Source organism: Lagopus leucura, unplaced genomic scaffold (genome assembly GCF_019238085.1).
Source record: "Lagopus leucura isolate 7727_CA_CO unplaced genomic scaffold, USGS_WTPT01 Super-Scaffold_100056, whole genome shotgun sequence".
Taxonomy (NCBI): Eukaryota; Metazoa; Chordata; class Aves; order Galliformes; family Phasianidae; genus Lagopus; species Lagopus leucura.
In genome coordinates this window covers 1,128,379-1,155,581 of record NW_024962302.1, presented here as the reverse complement: position 1 = coordinate 1,155,581, position 27,203 = coordinate 1,128,379, and the positions used below count along the sequence as shown (strand labels likewise).

Here is a 27,203-nt window from a genome sequence, read left to right as displayed (position 1 = left end):
TTCAGGACGTGATGCTTTCAGATGATCCTGCTGTGGGGCTGTCAGCAGGACGTCAGGTCTGGGTTTTGGGGTCCTCCTGCAGCAACCAGCAGTGCTCCTTGCCAGCTGACCCCACAGCTGTCCCACCTCAGGTTGTGGCCTTCAAGATGTGGGTGCTGACATGCTGACATGATTGGCTGTGCGTTACACCAACCCCAGTGCCTGAGCTGGACAGGAGCAGAGCATGGCAGGACCCCACTGCTCCATTGCAGCAGTGCAGGGCAGCCCAGTGTTGCTCCCAGAACAGCCCCATAGTGTTGGATTGCAGCTTTACAGCTGGGAGCTGCCACTGCCTTTGCCCCTCAAACCTTTGCAGAGAACCCGGTCTGCTTTTGTTTCAGCGGTCCAAAATCGCTCCAAACAAGGCAAGTTGGGATGAATTGCATTTTGTGAAAGCATATTTTGCATAGCTTTCCTTTCACCAAGCCTGCCTGAGCCTGCATGACTTGTGACATCGCCTCGGTATTGCCAGATGCAGCAATCCCAAAGACTGTTGGTGCTGGAGCAATTGCAGCCCCTAAGAAGCAAAACATCGTTGTTCCCTCAGAGAGATTTCCAGGAAGGCTTCAAGTCCTCCAGGATGCTGTTGTTCCCGAAGGAAAGAGCTGAAGCTGCTCACAAACCTCCTGAGGTTTTAGGAGGGCAGCAGACATCAGAGCAGGATGGCACTGTGCTCAGCTGCCAGCGGAACACGAGCAGCTGTTGGTTCTGGCAGTCGGGATGGAATAAGGAAGCAGACCTGAGACAGCTCAAACAAGGGGGTGGGAGCTCAGTCAGTGCTCGATGGCACCAATTGTTATCAGATTCATTGGCCAGAAGGAATTCAGCTGTAATAAATTCAGGGGAAAAAAAAGGGAACCAGCCAACTCACCCTAGAGAATGGAGTTTTCTGCCTTTCAGACCAGCTGCCTTTAGAACAGCAGTGAGCTGTTAAACCATGTTACTTTCCTCATAAAGAAACGAGGATTAACTCTCTAATCTTCGTTTGGCAAAGTCCTATCTTAAATATTCAGAAATAGAGCATTTAGAAGGCTCTGAAGAGGGGAGAGAAGGGAACTTATTGCCTTGAAACACACGGATGCATGGCTCACACCTCGGTGCGAAGCGAAGCTCCCTTCTCCTGCATTGCAGCGTGGTGTGGGGGTTCCCTTTGGGAACACAGAGGATCACCTTTCAGTCATTTAGAGCAAAAATCTGACATTCTGACAGTGGCCACAAGCTGAGGGCAGCTCTTTTCTCCCACCCTCCCCCTGGAATGGGATGCCCTGAGCCACAACCTGCTGTCTGTGCAGACTGGAGGAGCTCTGCCCTTCTTAGGAACGATACCAACTGTTCATAACTTGTCTGCTCTTGGCTAGGAGGCGCATCTGGAAATGCACCCAAAGTGCTGTGGGTGGTGGGAGGCGAGGGAGGAACCGGTTCATCATGTTCAGAGCTGCAGGCACGCGTGGCAGCACCTGGCCCAGCTGCCAGCAGCCTCTGCCCAGTGCCCCAGTGATGTGCACAGCACTTCGCTTTGCTCTTGGTTTTGTTTTTTTCCCCCTTTATCTTTTATTGATTTGGTGGTTGTTGTTTCTTTGGCAGAGTATCTGGGAACCTTTGTCCTCCCCCGATCACGGTGCAGTCTGTGCTCTTTGCTTATAAAAGCAGGGAATCCACTTGACTGTGTTTGCAGTGTTTGCACTGTGCTGAGCCGCGCAGCACAGTGTGGTGTGTTCTAATTGCAGCTGCCTAAAATATGGGGAAAAGGCCAACACCTCTCAGCAGCAAGAAGACGTGATAAGGTCTAATTCCAAGCTGTCAATAGGGGAAAAAATGTGCACCAAGTCTGGTTAATACTTTTCTTTCTTTACAGCTCTGGAGAGCAGTGCTGGGAGGGAAGTGACCCCAGGGGGGTGATGGCATTGCATGCAGTGTGCAGCCCTGGCACAGCAGCCCCACGTCGGGCTGAGAGCACTGCTCAGCTGCTGCCTGGAGGGAGACCATATAAGAGTAAAGTCTGTGGTATTCCTGATAATGAATGTCTCCCCATTTCTCATAAATTCCCTGCTAAATGTACGATCACTGAGTTAATAATGCAGCGCAGGACATAATGAATAGCCACTTACAGTAAGTAAATCATGCCTGTGAAGAAACAGAACAGAAAGAGAAACTTCTGGCAGCTCTCAAAGGCTGCGTGCTTCCAGAGAAACCTTGAGTTCAACACTGATTTTTGGAGAAAAAGGCTCCGTTGGGTCTGGGGCTGCTGGGGATGGGGAGGCTGGGGCTGGCATCAGTGCCATGCTACGTGGTGGCACTCCAGCTGTTGTATAGGTGCAGTGCTGTACAGCTGCAAGGAGCAGCTCTGCCCTGGTGGGTGGGGGCCCTGCATAGTGCCCTATTTCCAGGGGAGTGGGGCAGCTCTCAACGTGCTGACTTCAACATCTTCCTCCCGCGCCAGTCAGGCTGAGCATGAAAGTTCAGACTTCCAGGCACGAAATAACTTCTCTTTCTCTGCTGACTTTCCTGTTTGATCTTCCTGGAGCTCCCGACAGCTGCGGCAGGGCGACGGCGGCGGCTGTCAGACAACGCATTGTCTGCTGTGAGGGGATGGGCTGGAGGAAATCCTGCTTGGTGGGAGGGGAGGGGGTCTGCAGTGCCCCCCACTCTGGGGCTGCCACCGCCTTTGGGTTGCCCTGCAGTGGGGCTGTGTGGCTTTGTGCTGCTGCTGGGGCCACAATGCCGCCCAAACCCTGGAGCTTCAGCACCTCACCCAAGGGCACGGCCGATAGCAGAGCTTTGCAAGAACTGATTTCTGCTCCTTATCTCACAGCAGTGCCACCCAGCACCAGGCAAGGCGAGGCTGTTGTTTTGGGAATGGCTGCAGCTGTTTGGGTGTAATGTGCCAGCGGGGTTGGGGAGCACTGAGCTGGGTGATGCTGAGTGAAGGGAACTCGTCAGAGCTGGGAAAACACCCAGCATTGCGCTGTGGGGATTTATCAGGAAATCGGTGGGAATGTAAATTGTGTGGGAGATCAGCTTGAAATTGTGGTGTCATCAATCCTGTGTCATTCCTTCATAATAAAAGAGTTCCTCGGAGAAAACAGATGGTGTTTGCCTCTCTGTCACCCTCTCTTGTGGCCCAACAGCCTTCACTCTGTACCCAATGAAAAGCAATTTCTGCACCCCCATCTCAGTGCTATTCCTGGGGCACACCACAAAGCTGCTGGGATTTGCCTTGGCTGTGACACCAACGTGGTCATAGCACAAATGCCAGGTTGGCTGCTGGTCTGGGATGTTCCCAGATGGGGGGGGGTACCAAAGTGGGACCCCCACGATGGCTGTGTGCTGCCCAGAGGAGCGCAACCCTATGGCTGGGGTCAGGTCAGGTCACTGCACTGCGCCAGCATTGGTTCCTATCACATGTCAGCTCCTGCTCAGGAGCAATAACAGAGCTGTAAAGCCCATCCCCAGCATGAGGTGAGGCGGCAGCTCCCAGCACTGGGCTGAAGTCCGCAGGGCAGAGCAGGGCAGAAATGAGGGTCCTGCACACCCAGCGCTGCACTCGATGCGTTTTGCTTTTGCAGTGATGCTTTCGAGAAGTTTCCCAGCTGTCGCTTTGCCTAATTACCGTAATCTAAGTGACTGATGCCTTGTTTACAAGGAAGCCTTGTCTTTGTTCTAGAGCTCTGCCCTTGAATCCTTGTCAAATGTCAAATCTGCTTTATGGATATTTTCATCTGTCTGCATCGGTTTATTTATGCGCACGGTTCAAACACAAAAGAACAGTTTTAGTGCTGCCAGTTTATTTCAGCTCCGTGTCAGAGGGGAGGAAAGGGGACGAGGATGATGCCGTGTGCGTGGATTTAGACATGGCCAAACGGGTTCTGCTCCCACAGAAGGCAGGGAAAGGTGACAGCATTTCAGAGCTGGAGGTGTTACATCTGCAGGGCACCCCGCTGCTGATGAGCATGTGGCAGTGGGAGCAGTCCTGGCTGCTCTGTCCCAGGAATGTGGGGGCTGCAGGGATGATCTGGGAGCTCCGTGCGCCATTCTGACGCCAACCACAAATGGAAGCTAAAAAAAAAAAAAGTCCTCCATCAATAAACAGCACCGATTGCATGGCGGGGTTACCGAGACCGGTGAGCCCTTCCACAAAAACCCTTCCGTGCTGCAAGCTGAGTCAGTTCCGGCCACAATGAAGAACGTTTACTGAAGCTGTTTAGGGAAAACTGATGGAGAAAGTAAACAAAATGTGATGGCTGTCCTTTAGCACAGGGTTTGGTCCCCAATAGCAGAGCTACTCCTGCCTCTGCCAGCCCTGTCTGCACACAGATGATACCCCCAGGCACTGTGCTTTGCTGCATGCAGACACACACCAAGGCTCTTGTTCAGCAAACTAACTGGGGAAAGAACTGCCAGCCTTGCTGCCCACTGCTGGCCTTACAAGACTCATGTCCTGGCTCACCCCCCCCCCGAATTCAACCCGTTCCCCTGCTCCTCGTTAGGGGAATAGTTTCCTCTGTGGTTTTCTCCTCGCGGGGCCCTGGGGCTGCTCTCTGTTGAGGAAAATTCTTTGATCAGTAGAAATTACACCAGGAAAATATTTTCCGTTTCTGTTAGGATAAAAACGGCTCAAGCAAAGCATGATTGATTGCTGAAAAACGGAGGAACCCCAGTGCCTTTTCGGAAGGCTTCCTACTGTTCCTGCAGACAGTAAACACAGAACAGATTTAGCAGCAGAGCCCAGCATGAGGCAGCCTCGCACTGCAATAATAGCAGAGCCTTTACTTTTTTTTCTTTTCTTCCCCTTTTTCCTTTTTATTTAAGAAATCCATTTGACACAGCTGATGGAAGGCATGCTGCGGCTCGCCTCGCAGCACCGCTCTGCTGGAGATGCGGCCGTCGCTATTTGCTGCTGTTTATCCCAGTGTAGCAACCAGAACTGCATGACAAACTGCAAACAGGAGCAGAGCATCAGCAGAACGCTGAGGTGATAAACCCAGGAGAGGCACTGCATGTGCTCAGAGAACTGCGCCCAGCATTGCCCATACGGCACTGGCATGGCGTGGTCAGGCATGGGCAGTGCTGGGGCTGCACCAATCCCAGCCATTGCTCGTAGCAGAGCTTTCTCCATGAGGAGATGCAGGAAAAGGGCTCTGCCCGAGCAGCAGCACCTCACTATCCCTAACATGAAACCAGGTGGAGCATCAGGGGAGCTGGAGGAGAGAGACTTTGGGTTATTGCTAATCATCGTGTCAGGCAGTACTGCAACCAGCAGCAGCGGTCCCAGATGCCTCCTTTTGGTATTATACATGCAAATACAGGCATGATTTATTTATTGGAAAAAAAATCTGTATTTCATAGTAATCTGCTTTCTTCATAGTATTTACTATTCAAATTACCCCAGCTCCTCATCATAAAGAAGGAACCCGCTGTGCACGGCTCTGAGTAAATACCGAAGGCGACAGCCCTGGTGTTGCAATGCTGCAATCAAAGCATGTCCCTGCTCAGTGCCAGTGGTGAGGATACAGGTGGCTGTGTGCTCCTGGCTCCATTAAGGGACAGCATCCACTGTGTCTCCAGCCTGGGGAGCACACTGTCCTGTCCCTGCACACCCAGGGTGTTCCTATGCTCTGCAGGGATGCATGCGGTTGCTGCAATCTCAATCCTAGAAGGAGGCCAGAGACCTTTGCCAAGACCTGGTTTTAGCTCTGGCTGCTTTGCAAAGTTATTTTTATTCAAATGCTAATGTTTTAGTTGCTGGTTCTTTCTATTTATGAACGGCTTTAATGGTGCATAGCTTTGTAGCTGCTGCACCAACCCTGGGGACTTTGGGCTCAGAACAAGTCCTTTCCCTCAGGGCCCTTCAGGCAGCCTCCAGCTGGCTGCTCAATTTGCAGTGCTTCTGGTTCCCAGCACTGAGTCCATGGGAACCCAGGAGCAGCCTCCTGCTTTGGCTGCTTTGAGGTTTGGTGGCAGGGCCAGGAAGGCATTGGCAAGGACCCAAAGCAAGGAGAGTGGTGTGGCAGGTACTCCAAGGGTGCACAAATGGTGGAAGCAATCCATGAGAGATGCTGAGCCCTGGGCATTCCCAGCAGTGCCGTGCCACTGGGACAGCCCCTGTTCATCATCTCTGCAGCGATGGCTCTTCAATCTGTTCCTTATTCCTCTCCTTTATTAGGCATAATGTAGCAGTTCCTGTCTCCTCCTCCGTCTGAGCTGTAATTAGCGCTTTTTGCCTTGAGTCATGTCCTTTCATCATCTCTGGACTGCAGTCACTCTTGCCAAGGTGAGCAATCCCGCAGGCAGTGATAGAGCCCTCTGCACCCCAGCCAGGCCAGGTGCTCTGAGGGACTCAGTGCCCAGGGCATGAACCAGGCACAGCATCACATCTCAAGCGAGCAGTGGTGCCAAGGAGGTTATGGCAATTACATCCCACATCCTCTTGTTCCTCCCAAGTGGAAACTGCAAAGCAAACTTGGTTGTTACTGATAAATCCCTATGAGACCAGCAGCTGAGCCACACAGGAGAAGGACAAGTACTTGTCTCCCAGTTTGCCTCCTCTGGCACAAATCACAGGGTGGTGGTGCAGGGCAGCTGGCAGGAGGTTGTAGGCATTCACTGCTTTTCCAGCAGGGTGGTTGTGCATGGGATCTTCAGGATGATGGCAGCAGCCGAGGAGATCTGTGATGGTGCTACAGACCTCCTGGGCACTTAAGGAAAGTTGACCATGAAATGTTTTATAGCTTATGAGAAGCTCATAAGGCAGCCAGGACCTGCATAATGGTGGATTTTTAATTACTTAGATATTGATGGACATAATAGCTGTGCAGCAAACCACAAAGGGAAACCTGTGGCTAGAGGGGAGAGCAAGATTGATCTATGTGCAGCATATTAAATAACTCAAAATGTTCAGAGCCTCTTCTGGCCCTGACTCCAGGAGCAGAGCCAAGTATGATAAATAAGGTTAGGGCTGAGAAGTGTCTGGAATCCAAATGTTTATATTTTTGTTCGATTTCAGATGTTCACAGGGACAAAAGATGTAGCAAGAGACACAACCCTGAGCTCTGTGTGCCGTGCTATGTGGGTGCTGTGGGGCAGAGATGGTTGTGGCTTCTAAAGGGAAGGCAGCTCAGGGGCTCTTGCATGGGTTTGATGAAAGCTGGGAAACACCTGGAGCTGTGCTGTGCCATGCTGTGCTGCTGCACTGTGCTGTGCCATATTATGCTGTGCTGTGCTGTGCTGAGCCATGCCATGCTGTGCTGGCCCATGCTGTGCTTTGCCATGCTGTGCCACACCACACTGTGCTGCACCATGTGGTGCTGCGCCATGCTGTGCTGTTCTGCTATGCCATCCTATGCCACACCGTGCTGTGTTGCACCATGCTCTGCTGAACCATGGTGCTGGGTGGCTCCTGTGCTGCAGTCCCACAGTAGAATTGTGTGCAGCAGCTCTGTTTGTACTGATAAGGCGGATTGCTGTGTGGGCAGCACTAATTTGGGTCTGCAGCCACTGCAGTGGTTGTGGCTGAGTTCTATGGCACTGTTGCTGTGCTGGGCTTGCATGGCAGGAACTCCCCCAGCCTTGGGGGATGCAGGAGAAAGCATGAAGCTGAGTGCAGCCCAACAAACAGCCCTCCTGTGCCAGTGCACCATGCTCCACTCACCCAAATTTGCTATGCTACCGTACGAGTGTGGAGCGCTGTGCTGTTTTCAAACTCATCACAACATCTTTAGGCAGAGAGCCCACTGAATTATTGAAATGCAGCCTGCTTCCCGTTGTAATGCACCTGAGACCTCAGATGTCTGTGCCTTGTGATCAATAGTAGACAGCAGCAGTTTGGAAACAGAGAGGAATCAAAGCTTTGGCACAGCAGCCGTCCAAGCTGCCAGGAGCAGACAGGAAGGGCTGAGCACTGAAGGATCTGCACACACCCACTGTACAGAGCAGGTCTGATCTGTGCCAGCGTTGTCACTGTGCTGCTCTCACACAGCATTCCATAAACTGCAGGTGGGTACTGGAGTGGCAATGCTAAATCATGACCTGAAGCGGTGATGGAGCACCTGGTGGGAAGGCAGGGCCAACCCAGGGGAGCTCAGGTGTAAGCAATGCACCTGAGTAACCAGAAGAGCTGGAGCCAGGATCCTCCCCTTCCCAGCCCTCATTTAAAGGTTGGCAGTGGAAGTGAGGGTTTCTCACTGGAGATTCCTGCCTACCTGTGGCCTTTTGAAGGTAAGCAGCTCTTTTTCTTAATTTCTACGCCTATGGCTGCTGCATCTGGGCTTGTCCTCATCTACTGCAGCCAAAGACTTTGCCAATCTGCTGTTATTGCTGTACTTTCCATCATATTATAGCATTATGGGTACAATGAGGCCTTCCTTTGTCCACCTGGAAAAGCTGTGAGTTGTCTCTACCTTTTCTCATCCCTAAGCAGTACTGGCAGAGCTGAGGGCCATGCAGGGGGGGTCCCATGTCTCCTCTGGCCCCCCCGTCCCATTTCACTGTGAGAGCCCTCATTACATGTTGCATCTGGAGTGACTTTTCCTCCACTCTAGTTTGCTGTTTGCCTGAAATGGTCTGAAGTGTAATAGCCCGAGACAATCATCAGCATGAAATATCTCCTACATAAAATATGCAGCAGCTATTCAGGAACGAAGATGGAGTGGAACGAGGGCTGCCAGATAAAGATTTAAAGGTGCTGCCATGCTCCTATAGGTTGTTTACTGAAGATATTTCCTCCTAAGCTCCAGTTTTAAGACTGCCTTTCAAAAGAGGGCACCAAATAAAATTTAGCAAGGAGCTTTAACAATTCAAGCTCCGGTGTGCTGAGCTTTTTGTTGCCCTTATGGGAATGAAGCCTCATTTCAAAGGACCTTGACTTTCTTCTGATAGTACAGGAGAAGTGGCACTGCCAGCGCTATTTTTGCACTGAGACACTGATTGGGTGTGAAATCTGTCTCTGGTGGCTGTGCCAGCAGACCCAGGCAGACAAAGCATGGATGTACATGGCCTGATTTCCCCTGAGATGCTGGGGAATCTGGGGCTTCTTGGTGAAGCCAGGCCAATTGAACAGCAGGCATTGTGGAAAAAGCTTTCCCAGCCATCTTGGCACTGATGTGGCTGCATGTTCCCCCCATCCTGCAGCCTGGGTTGGGGAAGGGGTGCACAGGGTGTAGCTGAGAATCTCTGCAGACATACAGGGCTGCAGCTCTGTGTACAGCCCCAGGGGAACCATTCTGCTCTCCCCATCCCAGCTGGCTCTGGATGATTGGAGCATTGCAGTGACAGGGCAGTCAGTGCCTGCCAGCAGACACCCTGTGAGTAATTGTGGTCCGGCCGTGGCTGCAACGTCTGTTTAGGATTTCTGCCTGTTACTCAGCCTGGAAGCAGGCATTGCAGTAAGCAAAACTGTCTGACACAGAAGTAATAATGAAATGCAAGGCAATCAGAGCCCTATTCGTAGACTGGACAGCTTGCTGTTTCCAGCCCAGGCATCATGGAGCCATGGAGTATCCTGGGTTGAAAAGGGCCACAGGAATCACTGTATCTCACTCCTGATGACCTGCAGTGCAGCTAGATGCCTGTAACCCGTGGCTGCTGGGACCCCCTGGGCTCAGAATGGTGCCCTGTCCCAGCACTGCCATACTGTGCTCTGCTGCTGTGCAGGCAGGAGGGTCTGTGCCCAAAAGATGCCGGGTCTGGGTGTCAGAGGCTTTGGGTCACGGTGGGAAACGCTGTCCTGCAATCTGCTGGCGCAGTCAGCACTCCCGAAGTGCAAACTAATGTTTTGTTTTATCTTCTCTTCCTTCCCCCCCCCTTTCCTGGGCTACCGGTGATGCTGTTGGCAGCTCGCACCCAGGCGGCTGCACGGCACCGGGAGAAAAGCAGCTTTCTGCTGCCACCTCGTGATGGCAGCGGGCTCTCAGCCGGGGGAGCGTGTTTGGGTTTCTTGGAGGAGTTCTAGGGCAGATGAGCACCTGGGAATCGCCCCTTAACGAGCCCAGTAGCACGGTTCGTCCCTAGAAGCTGCAGCTTTATTAGGCTGTGTTATTCCTGCAGCGGAGTCCCAATGTCACAGAGGCCATCGGGTGGCACAATCCTGCTGGTGCCTTGGGCTGATGCTCCCTGTGTGCTTTGGGGTGATGGATGGCAGCACTCTCCTCCCCCAGGCAGGCTCGTGTTTCAGAGCAGCTTGGAATCATGAAATCCTGAAGAGATGCTGCAGAGCAGGCAAGGATGCAGTGGGGAGGAGTGAGCTGAGACCTGCACGAGCAGAAAGGTGCAGCAAGCAAGCACCGTGCCATCAGACACTGATCAGCCCTTGTCTGGTGCTGTCCCTGACGCTCTTCAGGAAGATGAAGATGTGTGACCCGCCGGTTCCCTTGGCCTCCAGTGCAACTGGGGGCTTGCCAATGGAAGCAGCTTCCTCCTGCCTTGCCCTGGCCTTGGCCACAGCGATGTACTTGGTGACGATGGAGATGTGGTGGGATCTGAAGTCCACCAGTGCTGTGATGCAGTGGTTGAACGCCTCACGGAGCCGCGGGTCTGCAGAGCTGAGGATGTGCTGCTTCAGGGAGGGAGCCTGGCTGATGTCCCTGATGAAGGCACGGTGGGGAGGGGGCATGTAGTCCCTCATCCTGTGCAGGAACGTGGCTGCAAAACACCGGCAGAGACGTTGGGAGAAATGAGAAGAGGCCTTTCTGTAGGTGGGAATATTAGATTGCTTTTCCCCTTCTTGTTTGCCCTTGGAAGGCCTGCCTATGCTCTAGGGAGGGTGGAAAAAAAGAAAAGTTAATGTTAAACCACAGGAGAACCTTTAGGAGTTGGTGTGATGTAAATCCAAGGGAAGAGGAGATGCAGAAGGATGAGTCCCTGTCCAAAGTTCAATGCAAATGCCCTCCAAGAAGTTGACGTTTGCTGGCACTTCCCCTGCCCTTTCCTCCTTCTCCTGGATGCCTATGGGAAAGGTTTCACCTTTCAGATCCTGCTGGAGGGCTGTGCTGGGCCCCACAGCTGCAGGGTCTATGGGGTACCCCAAAACCCCCAAACCAGCTTCCTGCTGGCTTTTCCCTTCTGCCCCTGGCACTGAGTTCTGCTGTTCAGTATCAGCAACATCCCTGCGCAGCCTCTTGTCCTCAGCTCTTTCTGAACGTGTTAAATTAATTGAGAAACAAACCCTTATTAGGTCAGAGCTTCATTAGTGTCAGCTTTAACCCTAAAAGGCAGATTTAAGCCTTTGCTCTCGGCGTTTGTGTATTATTTTGCTATTAGGCCGGCTTTGCTAATTTCTGATAAACGCGTTCTGGTGTGGGCAGAGCGATGTGAATGGATGAGCTCAGTTACTGGCAGGGTGCTGGCGTGCTCCTCTCCTCAGCTCTGTACCCATATATAACCTCAGCAAAGAGCTGACGTGCAAAAAAACAAAGTCTGTTCCTCCGGGAATTTATAGCAGCACGGAAGTGTGCCAGAGCCTGGTTTATGGACTTCCTCATATTATGTACTGAGGACAGCCAGAGGCAGCGGAAGGGTTTTGGAGGGCAAGGTGGGCTGCTGTACCTGCTGTAGGCACAACGGGAGCTGCACAACGGGCAATGCAGCGGGTTGGTTCTGTGCAGCCCCTGAGAAAAAGGGAGAAGTGTTGGACTTACTGCTCTCCTGGCTGTGTTGAATCCCCAGGAGCTCATCGAAAGCGTGGAGCACGGAGCTCTGTGCTGCGCTGCCTCCTGAAAACGCCATGGGTTGCTCGGAGACTCCTTCGTAGAGCAGCCCGTGGGGCATGGCCGTGTTGTCCCTCCAGCTGCACAGACATGGACAGGTCAGCACAGACATGGACAGGTCAGCACAACCAGTGCTGGGCTGCAGGAGTGACCCTGGGCTGGTAGATGAAGTGCTGCCTTCCTGCCCCCAGCCGTGCATCACTGCGCCCTGAGAGCTGTCCTCAAATGCGAGATAAATTCGGGAATAAACAGCACGTCAAGGTGCACTGCAAGGTCACAGTGCAGGGAGAAAACCATAATGGCGTGTTTTGTTATGAGCCCCGGGGCTGCATCCTCATCCACTGCCTTTATTTCAGCAGAGAACGAGCCCAGAATGTGATTTCCTGCCTCTCATGAAAGATGCTCATCCCTAGCAAGGCCAGGAACTGAGCTGCTCTGCTGCCTCCCCCTCTGCACGCCATTAACTCACAGCCGTGTCACCCTGCTTGTGCAAAAATGGATAAATGCTCTCCTACAAATGGAGAGAGGAGTTATAATTTCAGAGCCATAATGTGCCTGGCACAAAAATATCTCCTGACCTCCTGAAGAATGCACTGTTTCATGGAGCTTTCGGCGTTGGCTGCTGGTGCTGTTTGACTGCAGGAGCAGATTTTGCTCAAATTGCAGAGAAAATAGATTCATTATCAAATACCTTAATATTTTTAGTTCTCCCAGGGATGTATTTATAGTAGCCTTTACTAGTGGGAAGTACTTATAAGCAGAAGGGAATTCAAAGACATGTTTTTCCAGGCTGATGACCATCACGACAAGGTCAGCTTGGATTAAAAAAAAAAAAATAAAATGAAAGAAACATCATCAGGATGCATGGAGCCTTTTGACTTAGGAATGCTGAGAAATGCTGAACAGAAATAAAAATAGAAACCTTCTGAGAAGGCCAAGAGCAGAGAGGATTGTGATGCTGGCAGCCCTGCGAGGAGCTGAGGGACAGCAAAGCCACGGCGCTGTGCTCTGCTGCTCTGAGCAGGTGATGTGGGTGGAGGGAAATGCACCCCACTTACCCAGAGAGGAAGATCCTGATCACGGTGTAAAATACTGCTGGATCCACGTAATCTAGGTGGAAATTAGACCAGAGATGTTACTGTGGGGATAATGCAGGTGGTGGCTCCTGCAGCAATGCTTCCCGTGGGCTCCCTGAGCAGAGGGGACCCCACTCTGCCCTCAGAGCAGGGCTTGGTGAGGTGCTCAAAGGCACAGTGCATTTACACCATGCATCCAATGAGCCCTGAGGGTGCAGGCTGCTGTTACTGTGCATTCCTGGTACCGTGCATCTGCTGCAGAGCTTTGTCCATGTCTCCAATGGCTTCTGCCAGCTCTTGCAGGGCTCGGTGCAGGCGCTCATCATCAAAGTGTTGGAGGGCGTGAATGGCCTGAATGGTGGCCTGCAAGGAGCAGAGAAGGAGAGCGTGAAGTGATGGGCTAAGATGGGTGGAGGGAAATGCACCCCACTTACACAGAGAGCCTGTGCCCTGAATACTTGTGGGGTCAGGTGGCTGTGGGGCTTGCAGCACCCTACCTTGATGCCAGGCACAGCTGCTTTCTCCACTAGGAGTGTGACGAGGATGAATCCGCGCAGGCTCTCTCCCCCAGGCAGTGATATGATGGGCTCCAGGTTCCTGCAGGGCAGCCAGCAGCTGTTTCCCTGTTTCCCTGCCTGTCTCCAGCCCAGACACCACGTGTGTGCTGCGCTCAGGGGATGCAGCAGTTTGCACTGAGCACCAATGCACTCCTGCATCCTAGAAATGGGTGAGTGGTTTGGAGGATCTGCACAGGACTCAGTGTGCAGCTGCCTGCTCCAGTGCTGGGCCAGAGCATAGCTCAGTCCTTGGGGGGAAAAACCTTCCAGGTGCAAAATGTCCCACTCTTCAAGCACAGGTAGGCAGGGGAATGCTCTGCTCTGCCTCTGAGGGATCCTAAACCCTTCCCTGGTAGCACTGCTCTGCAGAGGTTGGAGCAGCAGCTGTTCTGCCATGGTGCATTGCTGCTGTTGCAGTGGTGTCTGTGTGCCAAGGACTGAATTGTTTCTCTCACTGGGTGAGAGAGGTTTAACCCAGCAGAGCCCTGCAGTGTGGGAGCGCTATGCCAATTCAAACAAAACTAATGCTGTTAGAAAATAAATAAGCATCTTAAATACTTACTTAATTTCCAGAGGCCTGGAGGCATTTTGAGCATCGACAGCAAATACACATGAAAAGGGGGAGAAGCAGAGAGATAGAGAGATGTTATAAACGGTTCTAGCAGTGGGCTGTGCTGCATAGGATGCAAACAGGGTCGCTTGCCAGTGGGAGGTCCAGCCTTTGGCCACTTGCCCCCACGTGTACCGTGGGGCAAAACCCTTCCCTGGCTCTCAGCCATGGGTCAGCCCCAGGCTGTGGTGGTTCCAAATGGTTTCTGGCTGTGATGGGAGCTCTGTGCTGGACAGGAGCCACGCTCGCCTGGTTACCCGCTGGGATCCTTCCTCCTCCAGTTGGCCAGGACGAAGTCTGCATGGGTGAGGATGGGGGGCAGCCCCAGGGCCTGTGACACCTCCCAGAAGGGGACGGCCAGGTTGCGGGGCAGCACCTGGGGGGGCACAGAGCACAGCATGGGGCTTTGTATCAGCTCTGGCATCACCCCCTGCACGAAGGCTGTGGCCCCCAGAGAGCAGGGGCTGATGTTACCTTCGTGGTGCCCTCCTCGCCCTCCTGCCAGACGTAGCCCATGGTGAGGAAGCTGAGCACCAGGTGAGCCAGGTGCAGCTCCTCTCGTCCTTGGAGGTGTTGAGTATTCAGCTGTGGCATCTGACAGAGAGACCCTCACGAGCAATGGGCAGCACATGTGCCTTGTGTGCTCCCAGCCCAGCAGTGCCCTCCTGGCACCTCGCCTTGCACACCCCCAGCCCTGTGCTCTCCCTGTGGATATCTGTTCTTTTCCTCCCACCCCTTCAGGGTTTGCTGTTGATGGAACTGGTTGGGTTACATGTGATGAACCCTGGTAACCCTTGGAATCTCACTGCCCTGCACCGTGAGGTGTCTCAGCAGCTGTGCAATGAGTTAGCTCTATGCCAAATTAAGGCTTTGCTTTTGCAGGCACAAAAGTGACCGGTGCTAACCTGACCCAGTCAGAGCACTATTGGTTTGCTTTGCATTGACCTTTGCAGACCCAGCTGCATCAGATTGAAGTTTAAGAGCACTCCAAAGCCAGATGCAGTGACATGTACCTGGTGGATGCGTGCACGGAGCTGGTGGCTGGCGATCAGCTGGGGCAGCTCCTGGGCAATGTCCATCCAAGGGCTGTAGGAAGGTGGCAGCTCTGTCTGGGGAGATGGCAGGAGGGAGAGCATCAGGCATCAGCACATCACATGCTGGGGACCAGAGAGATACACAGGTCCATTCTGAGGCTGGGAGCTTGATCCTGCTCAGGGCACAGAGGGCTGGGAGATCAAGTCTGCACTTGAACACAGCTGCTTCATCCTGGTGCAAAGCAGCTGCAGGTCGGGGAAAGGGAGCACAGTGGCAGTGCCAGGTGTGCACAGGGCAGCGCTCCACTGCATGGGGAAAGGTTCTGTGGCAAGGGACAGGAGCACCCATCCAGCCCTCAGATTTGCAGCTAATGGCTCGTGTCTGGTTCCTCCACTTGTAATACCAGCCCTTGTGATTGTGAACTAATGGCCGATAAACAACTGTCTGCCTGTCCCTGAGAGCTCCAGCTGTAAGCTGCGCCTGGTGACAAATGGCACCGCTTGTAGCGCAGGAGATTTGCCATCTAAATTCCCTCCTCGTAAATCCACAGCCTCTATCTGAACTGCAGAGCTCCTGCTCCTCTCCCCCTGTGCCGTTTGCTGCAGCCAGCGTAATCATTTTTAAAGCGAGGAATTTGTCCTATGAATCTGCCTAAGCCAAAATCTCGCATGCATTCCTCGTTGGTTCTGTAAACTACTGTAAAGCAGTGCTAAGTGACAACCCAACCAGCACAGCGCTCACCAACCCCAATATCTGCCTTTACTTTTATCTGCCCCATCTCTCTTTAGCATGCAGACCCGAGGGCACAGCTGTGTCCTACCAGAGGGTTGGGCAGAAGGAAGCCATACTCCTCGGAGAGCTGGAAGCGGCTCAGTGCCATGGGCTGTAGGCTCTCCTCCTTCCCGTCCCCGGCCTCCATCCCAGCTGGGACACTCTGCTGCCCTGCTTTGTGCTGAGCCAGCCCCGAACCTTGTCCTGGGGGGGGGTGCCTGTGGCCGGAGGGGCTGAGCAAACACGAGTAAAGGTTGCTGATAAGCAAGTGCTGAGCTCCGGCCCCTGCAGCAGGGATGGGGCTGTGAGTATGGGGACATGGGGAGAAGCTCCAGCATGGCACCCCAGTGGTGTCCTCCCTCCAGGACTGGGGATTTTGTCCCTTGGGGGAGTGGTGTGTGCACCAACTGAGTCCTGAGCCCTGGGTTTGCACAGTGCTGCTGATTTACGCTCTCATAACAGCCTCGGTGCAGCCAAGGTAGATTAAGGGGAGCCATGGCTGAAGCTGCTGCCATGCAGTCAGTGCTGCATAGCAGGGAGCAAAGCTCCCAGAGTCACATTTCATGTCGGTTGAAGATTAATCTGCATTTCCAGCTAACTTCTTAATGGCCGAACACGAGCTGAGGTTGTCTTTAAATTCCTGCTGTCAAAGCACAAGGCTGTAATGCTGGATTAAATGTGCATTAGTGGATGGCATGCTCTTCCCATGGCAACAGCTCCGGGGGGGATGAGAGCAGAAGTAATATATGAAGGGAGCACCTGCACCCTGCCCTGCCCTGCAGGGATCACAGACCTCAGGCACCAGAAACACCTTTTATTGAACAACACACACGAGGACACAACACAAAGGACACGGCCTTTCAGTGTCCCTCACACAGACTCCAGCCCCCTGCCCAGGGGTCCATGCTGCTGCTGCTGCTGCCTCCATTCACAAGATCATCACAGACACCCACGAATTGGGCAAGATCCTTAAAGGCCTTTCCAGCTGTGATGCTACGCATCCACTGTGCTCCTTTCCTTGTCAGTGCTTTCCTCAAACCTACAGTGGGAGCAGAAGGGGGTTCCTGTAAGTGCCAAACAGCACTTGCCTTCCCCTCCTCATGACGATGGCAAGCTCTGGGCTCTGCCCCTCCTGCCACCCACACCCCATGGAGGGGAGCAGGCTCACTTCTCTTCTTGTGGCTGCTCTGTGGACAGACATTGCTTCAGCTCCTTTCTCTTTATCACCACGAAGATGAGCCCAAGGAGGATGGGCACACTGAGACACAAGGTGAGAAGCTGCCATGTCTTCAGCGAGCTCTTGTTCCGGGGCTCTGCAAGGGACAACTCCTTCAACACACAGCAGCCAGAGGGGAAACAGAGGGGAAACAGCCCCTCCTGCACTCACAGCCCTCCTTGCTCACCACCACTCTCACTGCTCCCTCCCCGTGACTCTGCTTTCTCCCTGCAATCTGGGGGCTTCCAGCCAACATCACAGTGGCAATCCCCTTTGCTGTCACACACCTGCATAGGAGAGGAAGCGAAATGATTTCTATCAGCTCACCATGAACGCATCCTTACACCTGCAAGCTGCAGAGAGTGCAGTGGTTCCAAAACCAAGCACACGTAGCACTGCCACTTACACCGTGATCGTGGCATTTTCTCCTTATGTCACAGCTGTAGTTCAAGGCAGCAGCAGACACACACTTCTGTCCCATGCAGACCTAAAGCACAGAGTCGGCACACGATGGGCACCCACCTCCTGCTTCACCCCCTTCAGTGGCGTTCATACTATCGATCTCAACTTGTCTGGGATCCAACCAATGGAAAAGCCACTGCCCCTGGGTCTCCACTGCTGCAGAAATGCTTCCAACAACTCCTCCTTTCCACAGAAGCCACCCCACACCTCAGCACTGCTCACCTTACGGTTGTCACAAACGCTGCCATCCCTCACCAGCATGGGGTCCCTCTCTGTGCGAGGCTGCATGTAGTCCAGTGTGACACACAGCACGTTCTGCATCCGCACGTAAACCACAGCAGCCCTCTCCTTGGTGAAGGGCACAGTGCCCAGGTACTCACAGATGAGCTTCCCGCAGCGGAGATCACTGCAGGCACGAGGAGCACAGGGCTTTGCAAACCACCCTCACCCTTCTGCTCCTCTTTGTGTCACTCTCTGACATGAGAAGGCTCAGCACAGCCACAGGAGAGAAGCATTTCCACAACCCTCACCTCCAGGCACAGCTGTGGTAACCACTGTGATCAGAGCCGCAGTGCCCCATTCTGTCCCTTTGGCCATTGACTTCCTCATAGCAGGCCAAGGGTCCGTTTTTGGCATCTGCAAACACATATCATCACTGCCAGAAAGCCTCACCCCACCTCGCAGCTGGGCGTCATCCATGGGACAACCCGCTGCACCCAGTGGTTTTGATTCTTGGCCCTTTATACCCCCTGCAAAACAGCTCCCCCAGCAGCATGCTGCCCCACCTTTGCCAAAGATCTCCTGGCACTGCTTGTCGGCGGTCTGGCACACCCCCCTGTAGCAGAAGGCAGTGTTCTGCCTGCAGGGATGCCCATCCATGACCCACAGGTTGGGTGCGCACGCCCCAGAGGTGCCATTGCAATACTCCTTCAGCTCGCATTCATCCTCAGAGCTAGTTCTGCACAGGGTGCCTTTCTTCATAAACTGGTGGAAAGAGGCAGAACGAGAAGAGCTTTGCACAGTGCACACCCACAGGCAGCAGCACAGGGTCCTGTTAGGGTGCTCTGCACACAGGTCTTGCAAACAAGCAATGCAACACCGCTGCAGCACGGCTCACCCTGCACCTGGAGCAGCACGGCCCCGACAGGCACTGCACCCCTTTCCTTGTCTTACAGCCCACAGTGCAGCAGGGATCACGCCGGCACTCCTGGAAGCAACGAGCACAGACAGTCAGGAGAGCTCATGCTGATCCCATAGGGATATATGGACAGAGCTCCAGGGGTTCCTGGCGTGGCTCTTCCCCAGGCACAGCTCCCACCAGGGCTCACCACCCACCTCCGCTGACCCGCAGTCACAGGCCTCTCCCAGCTCCACCACTTTGTTGCCACACACTGGAGCTTTGTAGGACACGTTCACAAGTGGCCTGTTCAGCAGGCACTGCCCTTCTCCAGAGGTGAGAAAATGCTCCAAGTCTCTTATGCTGCAGTTGCTGAAGGCTTTGGCGCCAGCTGAGTGACTGTAAGCAGAGGGTGAGGTCTGTGTGCCGGGGCTCCACAGCCCTTCCCATCAGCAGAAGCTACATTAGGAGGACAGGAGCCTTACACTGCGCTGCTCTGCATGATGCAGGTGGCTCCCACACAGCCGCAGCTCCCAGGGTCATCGTAGCTCATCCCCAGGCTGAGCCCAAGCAACTGAGCCACAGCCACTGAGAACACCTCCAGTGTTGTGGCACGAGGGTACTGCGAGGGCACTGCAGCTGTGGGGCACCGCCAGCCCAAAGCCCCCACACCACAGCTCAGCACCCAGCAGAGCAATCCCTGCTGCCAGCAGCCCTCACCCACAGCCCAATGCTGTGCCCAGGCACAGGGCTTCCTGCATGGACACAGGGCTCCATACCAAAGCTACTCCTCCAGCGCGGTCCTTGAGGCACAGCTTCCTTGCAGAGGATGCTCCCATGGAATGGGACTGCTCCCTGTAGCTGAGGACAGCACAGACCAAGCCCTGTGGTGCTGCCCTGCACTACACCAATGCTCCTGTTCCTGTCATCCCCACGCCAGCCATCCCCTCCTTACACAAACAGGAATGTTATGTCCTGCAGCTGCGAGGTACGATGTGTGCTTTTCCACTGCAGAAATCTCTCCAGTAACTCTTCAGCAGCTCCCGTGGTTTGGATCTTGTTCTTTTCTGTCCAGAGCTCCAGGGAAGTCAGCACTATGGTCAGGTTGAGGCGAGCGAACATCTGGAAAGAGGCAGAAATCGTGGCTGGTTGGGGCAACTTTGCTCCCTACTCTTTTGGTGTGGGGCCTTTTCCATCCCTCTGCAGCACTTCTCTCACCCAACTGAATGCACTCACACTGTTCACGTAGCTGAAAAGCTGCACCATCTTCGTTGTCACCACATGTTTGTCTGCTCCCATGTAGTCGTACTGAAAGATGACAGATTGCAGAGCACAGGAGCACCCCGCACAGGGTCTGCCACAGAGCTGCCACCACGCATTGCCCCCCACACTGGGCAGCTCTCCCATTGCAACCCATTCCGTGTCATTTTCCATGCCCAGGGGAGCTGCTTCCCACCTCATGGGGCATGCCAAGCCCTGTGCACATTTCCCCTGATGTTTTGTGAAGGTTTTTCCTAGGGAAAACATATTTAAGATGGAGAAGATGCAAACTCACCAGAGCTTTGTCCAGAATGACATGCATCTCCAGATACCGAGGGGACTTAGGAACAGCTTCCTTCGCCTTGAGAAGAACAAAACAAATTAAACAGCAACAAAAAACCCCCACACACATTTTAACAGGGCAGTCATTAACATTTGAGGTGCTGAACAAATGCAGGAACAACACCCAGCTGCAGAGAGCTGGAGATCTCCCAGGTCTATGGCATCACTTCACCAAAGCAAACTGCCCCGAGCTGTGCTCACCGCTCCATCCCATGGTTGCAGGGACACCTCTGCAGCCCAGGCGAGGGAGCTCCTTCCTCCCAGCGGCTGCGTGCCCACGTTTTCCCCCTCCATCTGATAAACGAGGTGCTGGTAGCCAGATGCAGCCTCCAGAGGCTTGATCCCATAGCTGGTGTTGGCGAGCTGCAGGATCCCACTGCAGGGTGAAGATGAGGGCAGGAATGGCTCTGCTGCAGCACTGCCGGTCCCCTTGCCTGTGCTCCTGCTGTCACAGCAGGGTGGACAGCTTACCTGAGCCCGGAGCAGGTGCTGAGTGCCACGAGTGACCCTGGGAAACCCTCCACGTAGCCCTCATAGAAACAGTCGCGCTGGAAGCAGTGAAGCCGCACCATCAGCGCGGTGCCTGCTGTGTGGGGAGCAGCAGGGAGCAGAAACAGCGCCGGGCACCAGAGCTGAGCGCTGTGGTCCCGTCCCATCCCCGCAGGTTCCGAGGAACGAGCACCGAACCGACGGCATTTGGTGGCCGCTCCTCCCGGCCTCAGCGCTCCGCCAAATGAGGTTCCGTGCGCTCCCCAGGGGCGGAAGAGCATCCCAAGGAAAGCAAGAGGCCTCAAAGAGCGTCCGTGCAGAAGGGAAACTGCACCGCTGCTGCTCCGGGTGTCCCCTCCAGCCCTACCCAAAGCCGTCGGGCGCAGCGCACGGCCGCACCGTTACCTCCAGATGCGCGAGTTCGGTCTGCTCGCCTCCGCCGCGGCCGTCGGTGTAAATCCGGACCTCCTCGGGGAGAAAAACTCTGCGCACAGAACAGACGGACCCTCCGCGGTGCCGCTCCCCGCCGGGGCCGCCCCCGTTCGCCGCCGCCATCCCCGCTTACTGCTGCCGTAGCCGCACGGTGCGGGGACGGCCAGCGATGGGGATGCTGAAGGTTCGGACGCGGGGCCGCCCCTGGGCCGCTCCTCCCAGCAGCACCGCCAGCAGAACCGCCAGCCCCAGAGCCGCCCGCATCGCCCCGACGACCGCCGGTTGCTTCAACGTCTTTATTGCTCGCGTGAATCCCCCGCGCGCTGCCCCGAGCCACGCTCCGGCTCCGGCTCCATCCCCGCACGGCTGCTCTGGCTGCTCCCGCTGCTCTCGTTGCTCCCGATGCTGCTGGTCTCCTCGTCGGCGGAGCTGCAGGGACAAATGGGGGCTCAGCACGGGGGTCTCAGCGCAGCCCGGTCTCTGCTCTCACACGCCGCCTCCAGCCGGACAGACTGCCGGACCCCATCACATCTCCATTCCCAAAACGTGTGCATTCCAAAATCTGTGCCCCATTATTTTGGGTTGGGGACACCGTCATGGAGCACACGGTGATGCCCTGAGGGACACCAAAGATGCCTGCCCTGTCCTGGACCTGCTCTCACGTTGTCTCTCTCACTCTCTCACTGCTTCACAGCGGGACAGATGTGTTGCTTTCCAGTTGTGTAGCTCCTCCTGCATCTAACTTTTCCCCCTTCTACTGTTTCCTTCCCCTTGGAACCAGCAATTTCTCCCAGGCCTTTCCTGCAGACAGCCAGCTGGGTGGCATGGAATATGTCCTCTGGATCTCAACAGCTTCCCAGGAGCTGCCACCGATCCCTGCTCACCCACCCAACGTCAACTCACTCAGCAGCTTCCACCTCACTCCTGGCACAGTGCCGCATCAGCCGGCTCCACTTCATGATCAGGATGACGATGCAGATGAGGATGGGGACGAGGAGGCAGAAGCTCAGCAGCAGCGCGTTTTTCAGCATAACCTTCGGAGAGACCTTCGGGGCATGGCCTGGGGACAGAACCGCACGGCAGCCCAGGTGATGCTGAGAGCCCTGGGGCTGCTCGGGGCCGCTCTATGCGCACTCACTCTCCATTTCCCGCAGCCGCTGCCCGCTGTCAGTGCTGCCACCCAGCGCAGATCCCCGCGTGCTGCAGTGGGGTGGATTCCAGCCTGGCTGGCAGTGGCAGTTTTTCTTGTTATTGCACACCTGCAAGTGCCAGAGTGAAAAGAAAACTCTCCGTTTCCAGTTTTCCGCTAATCTAGATGAGCAAATACTCCACGTTCCTTCATCCCATTTAATTTTGGCCTTAGAACATTAAATAGTCTCGATTTCTCCCATGCTGCTGCACGATGACTCTGGAGGATGAGGACCCCCCAGGTTTGGCCAAGTCCCAAACACCTGGAAATAACCTCTTGCTCCTCTTCAACACTGAGCAGCACAGCATCACCTCCCCAGCAGCGCTGCTGTCACTTACCCCATGCCCATGGCATTTTTTCTCTGCATTGCAGTCATAGTTCAGAATGGAGTGTGGGTGGCACGTGCCATTCATGCACACCTGCAAGTACAATAGGAAATAAAACCCTGCTGGGCATTTTTCTATCTCCCTTCATCAAGCTGATGATGTACCATGATCACAGGATGTAACAGCTTTGGAAATAGCTGCTATTTTGCAGTATAATTTAAAGGTGGTCTCTGCTTATTGCCTGTGCCATTGGCTTACTGATCATCCCTAAGACCAAGGGATCTTTTATAGAGCAATGGCCAGCTTGGGGAACACTTCTTACCTTTCCAGGACCACATTTTGTGCCGTCCTTAACCAGGAGAGGATCTGCCTCACTGGGTGCATGCATGACATCAAAAGACACGCACAGATGTTCTTGCACTTGAGCATAAATGATGGCACCCTTTAATTTGGTGAAGGGAACTTGATTTGGGTATGTGCAGATGAGCTTTCCACAGCCCAGATTCCTAAGAAGTTCATCAGAGCACAGCAAAGGAAGAAAAGTCAGTGTGCAGAACGCAGCCGCACCGCAGCGGTGTGAGATCTTTGCATGAAGTGTTGCTTGGGAAGTAAAGGGAAGCACCAACCAAACACCCTGGGTTACACCTACAGCCAGGAGCAGGGCTGGTAGCCATCCAGCAGCCGATTGCCGCAGTGCCCAAACCTATCCTGATGACTGTTGATTTCTTCATAACACGCCAAAGGGGCGTTTTTTGCACCTGGAAGTTTGGAAGCAACGGAACAGAACGGCTAAACACGGCTGTGTTTAGCATAGATCAGTTCTTTAGGTTAGAGGGACCCGTTCCCAGGTGTGGGGGGGGTTCTGGCCCCAAAAGCACTGCGCCAAGTGCCTCTACCTCTCCCATAGAGCTGCTGGCACTGCAGCTCAGCCGACTGGCAGCGCCCCTGGTAGCAGTAGCCTGTGCTGTGCTCACAGCTGTGCCCATCCTGCACGTAGACATCAGGGGGGCAGGAGGCAGAGGAGCCGTTGCAGAACTCGGGCAGATCGCACTGAGCGTCGGCGGGGGGGCGGCACGGAGTGTTGGGAGCTTTGAACTGGGATTGAACACCAACTGCTGGCTGCGGCTCTGTGAGCACCGCACCCCCATCCCGTCCATCCGGCTCCCACCCAGCGTTTCAGCCTTGCTCAGCGTGATGCTTGCCTTAACTCCCAGCAGGGTCTCGCCCGTCTCACCTGGCATTTTTCACAGCACAGTCCCAAGGAACACTCCGAGCCGGGCTTCAGCTTGCACTGCGTAGTGCAGCACGCATCCACGGCACACGCCTGCAAGCACACTATGAACTTTTGCTCTCGCTGCAGGATGAGTGCTGCCCCCGTCCTGCCGTTAGGGAGCAGGGCAGGGAACCCAGCCCCACAACCATCCCCATCCCGCTCACCACATCGCCACCGCAGTCGCACTGCTCGTCGTGCTCCACCACGCCGTTGCCGCAGACGGCGGCTCTGGGGTCGGGGTGCACCTGCAGGACACCGAGGAAGGGGCACTCTGGGTTTTGCCACAGGAACTGCTCCAGGTCTGCAGCGCTGCAGCTGCTGAAGGTCTTTGCCCCACCGATGCGTCTGAAAGAAAGGGTGGACCTCTGGGGTTGTGTGCTGGCATCGCCACTGCTGTGGCACTGGGCAGCATTCCATCTTGATTTTGGAAAGAAAAGGTATTGCTTTGCAATAGTGAAGCCTTTATCCTTCCCAAGCAGATTTAGGATGGATGTCAGGGGGAAGTTCTTTGCTATGAGAGTGGTGAGGTGCTGGAACAGCTGCCCAGAGAGGCTGTGATGCCCTGTCCATCCGTGGAGGTGTTGGAGGCCAGGTTGGATGGGGCCCTGGGCAGCCTGGGCTGCTGTGAATGTGAAGGTTGGTGGCCCTGCATGTGGCAGGGGGTTGGAGATTTGTGATCCTTGAGGTCCCTTCCAACCCGGGCCATTCTGTGATTCTAATGGGGATTGGGCAGCGTTCAGGAATTTCTTGCTTTCAGAAATAAAGCTTTGCTTTTCAAAAGCGAACCCCCGTTTATCCTTCCTCCCTTCCCACCGCCACCATCACATCTGCAGCAGAGCCCTCTGCTGGGCTTATCTGTAACACAGGGACCCCCGGGCACTCACAGTGCTCTCGATTCCATGACACAGGTGTGTGTGGGGCAGCGGCAGCCCCGGCCATCATCAAACCCCATGCCCAGGCTGCGCCCCAGCAGCTGCGCCAGGACGACGGAGAACGATTCCAGAGTCACGGCGCGCTGCAGCTGCAGGAGAGCAGTGCTGTTGGCTGTGATACGGCCTGGCCACATCCCCCCATTCAGCACAGCCCCATAGCACGACCCCATACCACAGCCCCATAGCACAGCTCCATACCACGGCCACAGCACCAGATGCATCACTGCGGCACAGCGTGCCCGGAGATGTTGCCACTGTAAAGTCAGCCTGGTCCCGGTACCTGGAACACAGCAACTCTGTGCACAGACCTTCCTGTGATGCCCTGCGGCTGGAAGCTGTGGGCTGAGTTCTGCTCATCTGCAGTTATTGGGGTGTTTTGGTCTTACACAAACAGACAGGCAACGTCGTGTGGCCGCAGAGCCAGGTGCGACTGCTTCCACTGCAGGAACCGCTGCAGAAGCTCATCTGCTGCTCCATCCGTTGGGATTTTGTTCTGCTGCATCCAGAGCTCCAGGGAGGACGGCACCACGGTCACATTCAGGGGATTAAAGATCTGAAACATAGCAGCAGCAGTGGCTGCTCACACCTTGGTCTCAGAGCAGTTAAACCTCTGTGTCAGCCCGTGGGGCTGCGCCTCTGCCAAACTTACACTGTTCACTAAATTGAAAACCTGGATCATCTTCTGTGTCACAGCGTTCTGGTCTGAGCCCAAATAGTTGTGCTAAAAAACAGCATGAGACACGAAAATGGGCAAAGCATGGCTTGTGACAGCACAAGACAACGTTAAAGTGTTCCCTATGCCCATCACGTAAGTGCGAGCTACCAACATCCACCCTTCCCTTCCTGCAAAACCCTCAGCACAAATACCACCCCAAAGGGAAGCCACGAATTAGTGGAAGCTGGAAATGGCACAATCAGAGCAAACACAGGGAGGAAACGGATGCTGCTGACTTACCAGAGCCTTGTCCAGAACCACATACACCTCAATGTACTTGGGCAACTGGGCTGCATCCAATGGTGGCTGAAAAGAGAACAGCTGGATGCTCTGTATTCCTACACCCTAGGAACTGTGTCCCTGAGCTTTGCTGTGCTACGTAAATCTCAATGATGTGCAGAGCCACCTCAGCTCAGCAGCTCCTCTTGTTAGATGAGGCAGGAGCACAGTGACCACATGGCAGCTCATTGCAAGCCATTGCCATCACTGCCCATCCAGGCTGCCCAGGCTCAGAGCTCCACAGGGCACAGCCCCACGCTCACCTCCTGCATCCCTCTTCCTGCAGCCCTGGGGTGGCTCTGAGCAAACAGGAACCCCGCCGTGTTCTCATTTCTCAGCCGATAAACGAAATGCTCGAAGGTGGGAGAGGAGCCCAGAGGTTCGATCCCAAAGCTGGCGTTGTGGAATTGCAGCAGGCCCCTGCGGGGGGAGACGGTGCCACCAGCAGTGCCAGGCCTGGTACCTCCTACCTGAGAGCCCTGCACCCATACCTGAGCCCTGCACAGGTGCTGAGGGTCACTGCTGAACCAGGGATGCCCTCGATGGAGCCACGGTAGTAGCAGTCGCCCTATGGCAAAGCAGAGGGAACCCCTTCTGAGCTGGGGAGTCTCAAGTGCTGGTCACCAAATAATAACAACCCAAGCTTACCTTGATATGGGTCAAATCAGCCATCGAGGATCCTGTCTCATCTGACACGTAAATCCTAAAATCCTCAGGTATAAAGAGACTGCAGGAGAATAGTGTTAAGTCAAACACTGAAGCGTTAACCCACACTGCCTGCAGACCCCAAACTGCTGCCATCGGGGCTGCAGCCACAAGCACCCCCCACCCCTTTCACCCCAGTGCCCACAGATGGGAATTGCCCCGTGCCAGAACAGCAGGGCAGGTATAACTCACTGCTTCTCGAGGTGGATGGTGTATGGCTTCCCCTCCACCGTGAGGATGTAGGACAGCTTGTCCTTGGAGTGCAGAAAAGCAGAGGAGGGGAGAATTATAAGCAGAACAGCAAGCTCAGAGAGCAGATAATGGAAGCTCAACCAGCTTTAACACTCCCTGAGGGGCTGGCAGAGCCCCTCACCCACCAGCACATCACCCCCATCACCCAGCCACTGCACCCACCCACCCCTGCATGAGTAGGAAGGAAGCACTGTACCGACAGCCCCGTCACGTTGGGGGGCAGCTGCAGCGGGGTTGTGATCTGTGACAACGCTCGTGGACCTGAGGAGAGAGCAGCAGAGCAGCATCACAGCCAGCAGCCCCCACCCGGCCCCACAGCTCCACAGGGAGCACTCACACATCACAGCCAGCAGCACAGCTCCCAGCATCAGGCAGGGCCCCATTGCTGCTGCCTGCTCAGCACCAACCAGCAAAGCTCTGCTGGTAA

The 27,203-nt window shown here is 54.7% G+C and overlaps 4 protein-coding genes across 9 annotated transcripts in view; 1 reads left to right on the top strand and 3 right to left on the bottom strand.

The window, feature by feature from the left end:
- ZMAT4 (zinc finger matrin-type 4) overlaps positions 1–8,109 on the top strand; it is a 95,004-nt gene extending 86,895 nt beyond the window's left edge. Inside the window, exon 10 of the transcript XR_006181482.1 lies at positions 8,032–8,109. The gene's annotated coding sequence lies outside the window, so the exon portion shown is untranslated. The remainder of the gene's footprint in view (positions 1–8,031) is intronic.
- A 1,924-nt stretch (positions 8,110–10,033) lies between these two features.
- Positions 10,034–16,482, bottom strand: LOC122188158 (indoleamine 2,3-dioxygenase 2-like). Of its 5 annotated transcripts, none has more exons than XM_042886237.1 (10): positions 15,837–16,482; positions 14,995–15,086; positions 14,456–14,575; positions 14,239–14,357; positions 13,934–13,948; positions 13,312–13,411; positions 13,060–13,177; positions 12,797–12,848; positions 11,670–11,818; positions 10,034–10,674 (listed from the first exon to the last, which is right to left on the bottom strand). In XM_042886237.1, the coding sequence occupies exons 1-10, from the start codon at positions 16,300–16,302 to the stop codon at positions 10,325–10,327; spliced, it is 1,581 nt and encodes a 526-aa protein (XP_042742171.1). In that variant the 5' UTR covers positions 16,303–16,482; the 3' UTR covers positions 10,034–10,324. The 5 variants fall into 5 exon arrangements, with proteins under 5 accessions (XP_042742171.1, XP_042742174.1, XP_042742175.1 ...); XM_042886240.1 differs by having other exon boundaries at positions 14,995–15,090; positions 15,837–16,001; XM_042886241.1 differs by having other exon boundaries at positions 14,995–15,138; positions 15,837–15,909.
- A 99-nt stretch (positions 16,483–16,581) lies between these two features.
- LOC122188156 (disintegrin and metalloproteinase domain-containing protein 32-like) lies at positions 16,582–21,369 on the bottom strand. Of its 2 annotated transcripts, XM_042886235.1 has the most exons (18): positions 21,239–21,369; positions 21,079–21,157; positions 20,656–20,732; positions 20,386–20,560; positions 20,138–20,203; positions 19,819–19,890; positions 19,538–19,704; positions 19,362–19,443; positions 19,068–19,204; positions 18,801–18,981; positions 18,583–18,672; positions 18,251–18,449; positions 17,996–18,101; positions 17,688–17,871; positions 17,410–17,490; positions 17,191–17,290; positions 16,956–17,100; positions 16,582–16,826 (listed from the first exon to the last, which is right to left on the bottom strand). In XM_042886235.1, exons 1-18 carry the CDS (start codon positions 21,367–21,369, stop codon positions 16,781–16,783), a joined length of 2,118 nt encoding a protein of 705 aa, XP_042742169.1. In that variant the 3' UTR covers positions 16,582–16,780. The 2 variants fall into 2 exon arrangements, with proteins under 2 accessions (XP_042742169.1, XP_042742168.1); XM_042886234.1 differs by lacking the exon at positions 21,239–21,369 and having other exon boundaries at positions 20,656–21,207.
- A 32-nt stretch (positions 21,370–21,401) lies between these two features.
- LOC122188166 (disintegrin and metalloproteinase domain-containing protein 32-like) lies at positions 21,402–27,159 on the bottom strand. Its single transcript, XM_042886258.1, has 20 exons — positions 27,114–27,159; positions 26,973–27,037; positions 26,717–26,778; positions 26,468–26,546; positions 26,311–26,387; positions 26,083–26,239; positions 25,781–25,846; positions 25,475–25,546; positions 25,212–25,378; positions 25,024–25,105; positions 24,778–24,914; positions 24,058–24,238; positions 23,855–23,944; positions 23,517–23,715; positions 23,270–23,378; positions 22,943–23,126; positions 22,633–22,713; positions 22,244–22,364; positions 22,009–22,165; positions 21,402–21,534 (listed from the first exon to the last, which is right to left on the bottom strand). Exons 1-20 carry the CDS (start codon positions 27,157–27,159, stop codon positions 21,402–21,404), a joined length of 2,265 nt encoding a protein of 754 aa, XP_042742192.1.
- Between the last annotated feature and the right edge of the window lie 44 nt (positions 27,160–27,203).